Source organism: Oncorhynchus kisutch, linkage group LG3, assembly GCF_002021735.2.
Source record: "Oncorhynchus kisutch isolate 150728-3 linkage group LG3, Okis_V2, whole genome shotgun sequence".
Taxonomy (NCBI): Eukaryota; Metazoa; Chordata; class Actinopteri; order Salmoniformes; family Salmonidae; genus Oncorhynchus; species Oncorhynchus kisutch.
In genome coordinates, this window is record NC_034176.2 from 52,960,924 (window position 1) to 52,973,282 (window position 12,359).

The 12,359-nt window shown below is 44.0% G+C and overlaps 1 protein-coding gene across 1 annotated transcript in view; it reads right to left on the reverse strand.

Annotated features, from left to right (window-relative positions):
- The window catches only part of LOC109874221 (SH3 and multiple ankyrin repeat domains protein 2-like), a 126,453-nt gene that overhangs the window by 106,321 nt on the left and 7,773 nt on the right, over nt 1–12,359 (reverse strand). The window contains exons 3-5 of the mRNA XM_031815693.1: nt 11,982–12,098; nt 9,452–9,529; nt 5,625–5,691 (exon numbers count right to left, since the gene is read on the reverse strand). Coding sequence (XP_031671553.1) covers nt 5,625–5,691; nt 9,452–9,529; nt 11,982–12,098 — 262 coding nt within the window. The remainder of the gene's footprint in view (nt 1–5,624; nt 5,692–9,451; nt 9,530–11,981; nt 12,099–12,359) is intronic.

Sequence of the window (12,359 nt, forward strand, 5' to 3'; positions counted from 1 at the left end):
TGGAAGTATGCTCAGGTTTATTTTCCATTTGGAAGACCCATTTGTGACCAAGCTTTAACTGAGGTCTTGAGATTTTGCTTCAATATATCCACATAATTTTCCTTTCTCATGATGCCATCTATTTTGTGAAGTGCATCAGTCCCTCCTGCAGCAAAGCACCCCCACAACATGATGCTGCCACCCCCGTGCATCACGGTTGGGATGGTGTTCTTCGGCTTACAAGCATCCCCCTTTTTCCTCCAAACACAACAATGGTCATTATGGCCAAACAGTTATATTTTTGTTTCATCAGACCAGAGGACATTTCTCTAAATAGTACAATCTTTGTCCCCATGTGCATTTGCAAACCGTTGTCTGACGTTTTTATGGCGGTTTTGGAGCAGTGGCTACTTCCTTGCTGAGCTGCCTTTCAGGTTATGTCGATTTAGGACTGTGGATATAGATGCTTTTGTACCTGTTTCTGCCAGCATCTTCACAAGGTCCTTTGCTGTTGTTCTGGGATTGATTTGCACTTTTCGCACCAAAGTACGTTCATCTCTAGGAGACAGAACGTGTCTCCTTCCTGAGCAGTATAACGGCTGTGTGGTCCCATGGTGTTTATACTTGCGTACTATTGTTTGTTTAGATGAACATGGTACCTTCAGGCATTTGGAAATTGCTCCCGAGGATGAACCAGACTTGTGGACTTTTTCTGAGGTCTTGGCTGATTTATTTTGATTTTCCCATGATGTCAAGCAAAGAGGCACTGAGTTTGATGGTAGGCCTTGTAATATATCCACAGGTACACCTCCAGTTGAATAAAATTATGTCAATTAGCCAATCAGAATCTTCTAAAGCCATGACATCATTTTCTGGAATTTTCCAAGCTGTTTTAAGGCACAGTCAACTCAATTTATGTAAACTTCTGACCCACTGGAACTGTGATACAGTGAATTATACGTGAAATAATCTGTCTGTAAACAATTGTTGGAAAAATGACTTGTGTTATGCACAAAGTAAATGTCCTAACCGACTTGCCAAAACTATAGTTTGTTAACAAGACATTTGTGGAGTGGTTGAAAAATGAGTTTTAATGACTCCGACGTAAGTTTATGTAAACTTCCGACTTCAACTGTAAATACTAATGTTAAAACATTAGTTTTAAAATCTAAATCTAACTCATACTTTATTGCTAGAAATGGGATTACCATAGATTTTTGGGGCTAACTAATGCTAATAAATGGTAGCCAATGCAATCGGTAAATGTTCGCTTTTACCTATTGCCATGGCTCGGTGTGTTGATGTCCTTGATGATCTTTTTGGCCTTCCTGTGACACCGGGTGCTGTAGGTGTCCTGGAGGGCAGGCAGTGTGCTCCCGGTGATGCGTTGGGCAAACCGCACCACCATCTGGAGATCCCCCAAGTGTTATAATCATGTCAGATTTTTTTCAATGGAATGATTTGCTTTTAAATAGCACTTCCGGTTTGAATGGGAATACTGGAAAGACGGTTAATTTCTTGCTATTTTCTGGGGAAGGAAAATTGGTAGATTCTGATTTCTCCATGTTTTGTTTTAAAATGTTTATTTAAATTAAAATGTTACTTTATTTCTAGAAATAGGCTTACTATCGATTGTTTTGGTTAACTAATGCTAATGAATGGTAACGAATGCAATAGGTAAATGTTTATTTAAATTAACATTTGACTTTATTGGGAAAAGTGAATGGGTTTTGGCTGGAAATCCCGGTAAATCTCGGTAACCCTGATTCCGCCCATTAAACCCTAATCCACACCCACCACACACGTTCCACCGCAGCAAACTAGGAAACACAATATATTCCACAACACTTACTCAACCTTCTCCTCAACAGCAGGAAGTAGCTCCCTCACTTCCTTTCATCTTCCGCTGGCTACCTGTTTTTAGTCTCCTCTAAATCCCATCACTAAAGGGTGCTCTCTGGCTGTCTCATCAAAAGCTGTGTAGAACAGGCTGCAGTGAACCGTGTGACCAGCTACTCAGCTACTCAGGCTGTGTTTGTTCTTTAACTAGGGAGACTGGATTTGCTAGTCAGTGACATTAAGACAATAATTCACTACCATGGTACACTAAGGAGGAGACATAAGACTTATTTGAACTGCTAAAAAGTGGCTTATTAAATTACGTCATAGCCCTGCAAGAGTATGCCATGTTGTCGCTGAGCATTGGTCGAGTGTGTGTTTGGTCGTCTGGGTGTTTAGTTGAGTGTTTGTTTGGATGGCCATTTGTGTGCTAAGTTGAGTGTGTTGAGTGTGTTGAGTGTGTTGAGTGTGTTGAGTGTGTTGAGTGTGTGCGTGCACGTGTCTCTGTGTGCATGTTTGTGTATGGTGCGCACATTGTGTATCTGTGTGTTTGATTTGACCCCCATGTCGGATTATCACGCTCTTGCAGCGTGATGTCTAATACACACATCTGCCAATCATTCTTAGAGAGGCTTACCGGCAGAATGGGGAAAAAAACTAACTGGATTTAAGAAACAGATTTACTATCCTGTCTACCAAAGCAGAGTGTCTGGACACATTCAGTCACACCTAGTTACTAAAGCACTGATCGATTGGACACATTGCACACTAACTTCTATGTCAATTTAACCTCTACTTACTACCCCCTATATCTACTTATAGCTCTCACCACCTTTATTTGCTACCCCTCTCTGCTAAACTTCTCCTGGGGTGCTGCTCTGTGGCTGACCATGTTGCTGTGTCAGAGTGATATAAGGATATGGATGGGTGCTTAACTTGATCCTAAATGTGTTTTTGGCATATCCCAACTCTCCCTTAGAAACCCCCTGAGAATGGGGTCACAGCCAGAATGCTCATTATCCAGCGACCCTGTAGCATTTTTCTCCTTGTAAGGTCGTGGAGTACTGTGTCAGTAAAAATACACATTTCAATGCAAATGAACAATAAAGTCCTATTATTTTCTATACAATTCTCTCTCTACTAGATCCCTCTCTGTCACTAGTTATTTCCCCTCCCTATCTCTATCTACAGTATTACCCCTTTCCAACTGTACTTCTCTTTCTACAACATCTCTCCACCACCCCTCCCCACCCCTCCTTTATCTCCAACTATCCCCTCTCTATAACTTTCCTTCAAACTGGGAATTGTACCTCTGCCCAATGTTCTCTTACCATCTGGGGCATCAGCCAGATGCCATAGTCTTGTAATGATTAGCACACAGGCTCTGATGCCATGGTAACCTGTTTGCCGGTTAGGAGTGTGTTGCTTTCACTAGGAGCGAGAGTCTGCTGACTCAAAAGAGATGAACACAGCGAGACTCACCTCTCATCACTCCCGCCATTGTCTGTGTCATTACTATAGATGTAGATCACACACACACACACACACACACACACACACACACACACACACACACACACACACACACACACACACACACACACACACACACACACACACACACACACACTTGGGAATTCTCAATATAGGCTGAGCTAGAGAATGACGCCTAGGAGATTAATTTCTGCTCTATCCATCCCTAATTCATCTACTTTAATATTCATATATTAGCCTTGTGTTTGCTAACCCAGTCCAAAAACCTAAGCATACATTATATGGCAATATAACCCATCCACCATAATCTATCCAATCATTTCTACTGTTTTGGTCTGATTCTCTGGTATCTCCTAAGGTTCTAATACAGAGATTGAATAACAGACTAGTTAATTGAATATGAGTGTTGGGACATACCATGATAGTAAATAAATAATACACTGATTCATGAGAACCTTGAGTTGGGTTCTAGGGATAGGCAGTGTCAGGCTTAGCTGAAGTGCTCTGTGCTCTCTTGTACAGGATTACATTCATGCCTATCTTATAATCAAACTCCAACACAAAGAAAGAGAGATAGAGAGAGAATATAATGTCACTGACACTGTCCATCACACATCTGGGAACAACGGAGCGAGAAGGATGTAGGGAGAAAGAGGGAGAGAAGGTGTGTGAGTGTTAATGACGCATAGTGCTACCGACTCTACTCTTTCTGGGCTAATGCTCTTTAGTGCACATTCTAAATACTGTACAGACACACACACACACACACACACACACACACACACACACACACACACACACACACACACACACACACACACACACACACACACACACACATACACAATCAATTATGTACCCATGCCAGGGTAATGCCTCAGCTCAGGCAGGATAGACAACTACCCACCATATCGGAGAAACACAATTCGACCTCTATCCCAACATAGCAAGCTACCACCCACCTGGAGCGGGCGAGAAGGGGACTAGGGATGGCTGGACAGGGCAGAGGGTAGGAGGGAAGAGGAGGTAGGAGGGGGGTGGTTGAGCTTCAGACCACCCACCTTTCTTTGCTTTGCAACATGCAGAACCCATCACCGATAATCCGGCATCGCCAATATCCCATCACAAACTGACAGTGAGCCGAAAGAGAGAGATAGAAAGAGGTAGAGAGAGAGAAAGACAGAGAGAAAGAAAAAGCAACGAGGACTGTAACAGAGGACAGTTATCCGGGACTTTTCATTCCGCTAGCAACATCTAATGGTCAATGGCAGAGTTCGGGCGTGGCAGGCTCTCATGGCCCCACCAGAGTTTGAGGTGCGACGGCGTCCCGGTGTGAGAGGGTCCATGCTGAACGTGGAGAGCGGGATGGGGGTTCTGAGAGGGGGGAGCGGGAACGACGGCAGCAGATGTGAGAGACGCGGGGTAATCCTGCAGCGCTGCGTTTCATCTAGCCCTCGCTGCAGCTGTGAGGCCTCGGGAATTTCGCTCGGGGGGGGGGGGGGGGGGGGGGGGGGGCAATCGTGGATTACATCTTTAGATGATTTTGTTTATTTATCTATTCACTCTTTTTCTATTTATTTATTACATTTTTATTTCATTTGTCTGGGGATGGTAATCCCTCCCGCTTAACCTTTTTTCCTCCATGTGAAATAGTTGAATTAAGAAAGATGATGCTGTTGTCGGGCCGTGGGGGGTGTGGAGTGCATGGCAGATAAACCCACAGAGAAAGTAGAAATCTGTTTTTTAAATTCCTTTGGAAGAAGGAAACCCTTTATTCAGCAGGGATTTAGTAGAGAGTCTGTGAGGAAATATCTCTGCCCCATTCTATCCCTCCCTAACCCTTCTCTCATATGCCACCTGAAGGATCCTGGATTCCCCAGTGTGATAGGGTAATCCCACAAAGGGGGTGGGGTGGGGGGGGCTGTATTGAATGTCAAATCCTGTCATGGTTTCCTCGCACCCACGCAAACACACACTCACAAACACACACTCATACATGTGGCAGCGTAGCCTAGCGGTTAGAGCGTTGGACTAGTAACCGAAAGGTTGCAAGATTGAATCACCTGAGCCGACAAGGTACAAATCTGTCGTTCTGCCCCTGAACAAGGCAGTTAACCCACTGTTCCTAGGCTGTCATTGAAAATAAGAATTTGTTCTTAACTGACTTGCCTAGTTAAATAAAATGATGGAGAGCATACTTGCAGAAGGGCAGATGCACTCACATACAGACACAAGAAAAGATCAACAACCTATTATCCAATAATATATCCATTTCAGACATAGAAAACAGGAGGGTAACCATGGTTACTCACCTATATCTGTCTCTTTGTGGTTCTTGACTAGTTCGGCCAGTTCAAAGTTCCCCGCAATGATGGCCACCTGTGAGAGGGGGGGGGGGGGATCAGGAGGATTGCAATTTGAGGGCCACTTTTGGTTTTCTGCAAACTCTACAAATTCAAACAATTCATTGTGTGTGTGTGTGTGTGTGTGTCTGAGTAGTAATCTGGACATGATTCCACTAAATTCTTATCTGGTTTTAACCATCTGCAACCTGTTACAAATCCTGACCTTTTAGCACACACACACACACACACACACATGTGCATACCAACATGCGTACACACATGCCCACACTCACCCACACCCACCAGCGAAAGAGTGAGAGATGGTGAGAGAGAGAGCAGTGGTGGAAGAGAGCAAGTAGGAGAAAGAAAGTGAAGACAGGGAGCAATAGTTTTTAATAGAGAGGGATGAGAGAGAAAGCAAAGGGTCGCCAGAGAGAGGGATATAGGGATATGTTGTGAGAAAAGCTTGAGCTACCTACACATGAGAGAGACCGAGTGTGGTGGCTGGCGGGTCAGCTGTGGCATCCTGTTAGCATGGCTCTAATGGAAGAAGGACCCTCTCACTAGCCTCGTGTGACATGAAAGAATCATAAACCCGCATTCACCCGTCCCCTCTCATCTTTCTTTCCTCTTACTCTCCTCTCTCATCTTTCTCGTTCTCCCCTCCTCTCTGCCCTTTCTCTTCATTACCACTTCTCCATCAGAGGACAAAAACAAACTTAATATAGCAGCAAGCAGCCATGACCGTTTTTATGCGTTTTGGCACCACAGCGCCACCGTCAGTTGGTCAACATGGCAGCATGGGCATCTATGGATTGGTGACAAGTCACCCTCAGTCTCACCCACTGGAGGAAAGGGCACAATATCATAGTGTCCCCAGGGTGCAGTGGATGTACATATAGTGTACAGTGAGAGGGACAGCGCTTTGATTCCATTACAGGAGAACTAATTCCTGGGAGAGGGAGTAGGGGGGAGTAGGGGGGAGAGTGGGGAGGAGGGAGGAGGATGAGGGTATGTGGGGGGGTTTACTGCAGTCTTTTTGGACGACACTTAATAACAAAATCCAAACCTTCCACGCTTAAACATAACATGCCCTCATTTCTTATGAGCCATTGTGATAGGTATAACACCGATTGCAGATCACTGGGTATCATAACTGAACACTGGTCAACTGAGAGCGATAGCACTGAGGCGATGGAAGGTACAGAATGAAGCCTACAGCTGATTCAAAAAAAGGTGCTATCTAAACCAAAAATGGTTCTTCGCCTGTCCCCATAGGAGAACCTATTGAATAACCCCTTTTGGGTTCCATGTAGAACCCTTTCCAAAGAGGGTTCTACATGGAACCCAAAAGAGTTCTACCTGGAACCAGAAAGGGTTCTCCTATGGGGACAACGGCAGAACTCTTTTGAACCCTTTTTGCTCAGTGTACAGCTGTCGTGTGGTTTAAAGTCGAAAGACCACATCTAACCCACACGGCTGTAGTGTAGTGCACAGCCTTGTATAGGGGAAACCAGTCCACTAACGCCTTGATTGCATCCCCCTCCTTCACTCCCTTACGCCTTCACGTTCCCATGGCATAAAAATGCTTGGAATGACCCCTTGTTTCCCATGAAGACACATTGTTGTCTATGGTGATGGATGAGAGGAGGAGGAGCAGGAAGAGATTGAGGTAGGGGAGGAGGAATGGGTGGAGAATTGTGCCTGAAATTACATCCAACAACTCAGGGAGGAAATTAATTCTGATTCAAGACCAGGGAGAATCCTTAAAGGGCCAGGCACATAGGAGAACGCGAGCAGGGAAAATGGAGGAGATTGGAAAGGAGATGGGAAAGGATAAATTGTTAGAGATACAGAGAGCCGAAATACTCTCTTTCCCTTCCCCTCGTTCTTGAATTTGCATGTTCTTGTTTCTCATCGTGAGTTTCTCAATGCTGATAAAGATCAGCCCATACCCTGGGCTAAAAGGGTAGACTTTCGCCGAGAGACAAATAGCGATTGGAGCTTCAGTATAGTGTTGAACACTTCTGCATGTTTCACTGATTCCAGTGTTTCATCTCATTCCAGTTTCTTATTCCACATCCCACTGGGCACAGACAGTTGAACGTAATTTACATTAAATGACATGGGAAACAAAGTTGATTCAACCAGTGTCTTCCCAGCGGGATTCCAATCTCATCTGGATGCAACACAGTGAAAGAAACTGCTCTCACTTTCCACTGCTGACAGAAAGAAAGAGGGAGAGATGGAAAGAGAGAGAGAGAGAGAGAGAGAGAGAGAGAGAGAGAGAGAGAGAGAGAGAGAGAGAGAGAGGGGGAGAGAGAGAGAGAGAGAGAGAGAGAGAGAGAGAGAGAGAGAGAGAGAGGAGGATAATAAATGGGAGAAAGGAAAGACAAGTGAGCAGAACATTTAAAGAGAACGAGAGGAGAGAAAAGGAGAGAAAATGTGAAACATTAAAAAGAGAATAGAGCTGAGGGAGGGGAAATGAGAAAGAATGGGAATAAAGTAGAAAGGGAATAGTGAAGAAAGAATCAAATAAGAGAGTGACGAGGGAGAGAAAATGAAAACATGTGAAAGGGATAAAGGACACGTCTGGGAAGAAGGGAGCGAGAAAGGGAACAGGGGGGAGAGTAAGGTTGAAATAGGCAAATGCTGAACATAAGAATCTTGTGAAACACCTATATACAACAGGCTAGGGCCAACAGAGGAGGGATTTTGAGTCACTCAGCAGAGCTCTAATAGATGGATCTCATTGTGCTGCTGGGATTCTATTTTTAGCTACAGATACACAGGCAGACACACACATTTTTTTTTCCACTCCATTGAACTCTGCCCCAATACTTGATCAATGAATTGGCAACGTTAGTAGAGACACCTATATTCCGTTTCTGGGACCCATACGGGAATTGTACCCAGAACCATGGTATTGGGAGAAGCATGTTCTAATCCACTGAGCCATCCTCTGCGTGTGTCTTTTCCTTCTCTCCAATTGGAAAAGAATAGGAGACAATTAGACAAGTTCAACTTTTTCTGTCCAACCCCACTGAAGGCCAGAGTAATTAAAAGGGCCACTGAAGTGCCTGTGGAGGGCCATCGAGGATCCGAGGACTGCCTTACATCAAAACGCTCCTTTGTGACTCAGACGTGACTCATGCGGGACTCTCATTGGAATCAATAATGTCAGCTGCACTGCCTTCTGTGTATTCAAGCAATTACACATTATCTCTGCAAGAAACACGCAAAATATCTAGCCAACCCATGGACATATGCAACTTTGTAAGATGTTTAAAACTGCGTCAAACACACAACTATGTAGCCTAGTAAGACCATTCCCTTCAGCACTTGCTTTTCAGATGCAGATTACAGGAGAGGAGTCAAGTAGAGGAGTCAGGTACATTAGAGGAAGCCACTTCCGACTATTGAGATGCATCCTTGGTATTACTTGGGACTTGAAACATGTGTTTTTCTCAACAGAGTCCCGTTCACACTGCCATCTCTGACCCAGGTTTCACCTGCTGATAAGGACACTTCCCCACAGCAGCACATGAAAGAAGTCTGAGACAGTACACATTCTCTCTCTCTCCATCTGAACCGACGGCATAATGCTATGAGAGCATTAAGCTGAATGTAGGAGGAACGTTGGAGGATGTTATAAAGCCATTAGCTAACAGGCAGAATATGACCCAGAATATATTGGATAAACTATGTAGCCCATGATGGAAGTAAACCCACGGCACTGATATGTCAGAACTACAGTAATGCTTTTGGATGGGAGGATGTATTACGGGTCTCACCTGGAAGGGACTCTGGCTGTTGTAGTTCTTCACCTCTTTGTTGGCTCCACGGACCAGCAGCACCCTGGCACAGTTATCCTGAGAAAATACAGGGAAGAACAGGAATCTGAGGAGCGGTTCTGAGTTTCACAAAGACTAGACAGAACACTTGTGCAGTAACCCGAATAGTCCAGAAGCCAGTGTTCGATTATTTGAACTAGCAGTAAACAAGTAGACTGGGAAAAAAGCAACATAGGTGGGCGCAACCCCCAAATTTTAAAAACCAAAAATGGAAGAGAGAGAGAGAGAGAGAGAGAGAGAGAGAGAGAGAGAGAGAGAGAGAGAGAGAGAGAGAGAGAGAGAGAGAGAGAGAGAGAGAGAGAATAAAATAGATATTGACAGACACACAGCTACCTGTATGAAGGGAGATTATGTGTGAAGGAAAGGAAAAAAGCTGTTGAACAGAAAGAGTGTGAAAGAGAGAAAGAGAGAGACAGTTAAAGAATGTGCAGCACAACTCGCCCACAGAGTGCTCAACCACGCATGAACAGTGTTGTATACAGAAACACGCACATTAACACACACACAAAGACACACACACAATCAATTCTGTACTCATGCCAGTTTGCAAAGTAACTAACATGAAGGATGTGAATTCTGGCATTTGTAGAGTGCATAATATGCTCTCTATATTTCGACACGTTCAACAAACTAACAATCCCATGTATTGGCATTTTACACCCTCCATTTGCATTGAAGCTTATTTGGAAATAGAAATGGATGACGTGTAAACCCCCCTCTCTCTCTCATTCTGCCCGTCCTCTTTCTCTCCCACTGTCTCTCTCACTCTGACCCCTCCCCCCAACTCTAATTGTAGCCCTGTCACAGGATAATACGACTTGAAGGTTTAAATACCAGGAGAACAGTGTATGTGTACAGACACTAAACTACCGAACATTAGGAGACGTGGGGATTCCGCCCTCAACCATTTGCAGAAAAATCCCCAAATCTGAAAGGGATGAAGAGGAAGACAGTGAGAGGAAGAGACAGAGAGGAGGATAGATACAAGACATGATAGAAGAGCGTGATCAAACATTAGTTTGTTCCTTGTGCTGTTCATTCGTTCCTTCCTTGTGCTGTTCATTCGTTCCTTCCTTGTGCTGTTCATTCGTTCATTCCTTGTGCTGTTCATTCGTTCCTTCCTTGTGCTGTTCATTCGTTCATTCCTTGTGCTGTTCATTCGTTCCTTCCTTGTGCTGTTCATTCGTTCCTTCCTTGTGCTGTTCATTCGTTCCTTCCTTGTGCTGTTCATTCGTTCCTTCCTTGTGCTGTTCATTCGTTCATTCCTTGTGCTGTTCATTCGTTCCTTCCTTGTTCTGTTCATTCGTTCCTTCCTTGTGCTGTTCATTCGTTCCTTCCTTGTGCTGTTCATTCGTTCATTCCTTGTGCTGTTCATTCGTTCCTTCCTTGTGCTGTTCATTCTTTCCTTCCTTGTGCTGTTCATTCGTTCATTCCTTGTGCTGTTCATTGGTTTGTTCCTTGTGCTGTTCATTCATTTGTTCCTTGTGCTGTTCATTCGTTTGTTCCTTGTGCTGTTCATTCGTTTGTTCCTTGTGCTGTTCATTCGTTCCTTCCTTGTGCTGTTCATTCGTTCCTTCCTTGTGCTGTTCATTCTTTCCTTCCTTGTGCTGTCCATTCGTTCCTTCCTTGTGCTGTTCATTCGTTCCTTCCTTGTGCTGTTCATTTGTTCCTTCCTTGTGCTGTTCATTCGTTTGTTCCTTGTGCTGTTCATTCATTTGTTCCTTGTGCTGGACTACTAAATGCAAAGTCAATTGTAGCGGTATATGTCTTATCTATCCAGTGCAGCTGGGACAGAGGTCAGTTGTAAGTGAATGTACTAATGTCCTCTATGTTTTTAGTGTACGCAACATCTATTCTATTCTATTCTAATTCTATTCTAGGCCATAGTGCTAATTGAGTCAGATGATTCTGAATAAGGATGTAGTGGGAGAGTTGAGAAACAAGTGGGTTGAGATGTGAAAAGCTTTTCAAGCAAGAGTGGGATCAGGACTCAAATGCATTTAAGAAATGCTATGATGTACGATGTGATGTTCAATAGAACACATTTAGCTAATGAACATGTGCAAATCTGGGGTCTCATTGAGTCTAGAGTAGGAGAGCTGAATGGTCGGATTGAGAGACAGACTTAACCCCTTGTCACTCATTCTCCACCCTTACTCATGATCCTCTCCTCCAATTTCTCTTAATTGCGGAAAATAATTATGTTAACGAGAATAACTGCCGTTTAATTGTAGATATACTTCAAACTCATATGAACGGAACGAGAAGCAGGTGTGTGTGTGTGTGTGTCTAAGGTCAATGATGAGTGGTGGTGTGTTCAGTTCATTCGCTCAGACACTTAACAGACTTTAACACAAGTAGAATAGGTTAACAGAGAGACATCAGGGAGACCTCCAGGCCTACACAATCAAACCAGATGGGAGAAGGGCAGTTATACTTGTATGAACAAACAAACACACACACACCTCACCTGGTTGTAGAGAGCACAAATGTGCAGTGCTGTGTTCCCTGAGGCATTCTGTGCGCTCATGTCCGCCCCGTAGAACAGCAGATGCTCCAGGTGCTGGACATAGCCATTCCGACAAGCCTGTACAGACGCACACATACACACACACACACACAAACACACACACACACACACACACACACACACACACACACACACACACACACATAGAAAACAATAAATGTTTATTATAATTGCTATATTTATTATACAGTGACTAGTGAAAGTCTACACACCGCTTTCACAGTTGTCACATTCTAAATCGAAAAAAGGATTACATTACATTTTTTCCCCTCCTACAGATCTACACAACTTGCTGCACATTTTTAATTTGAAAGAAAA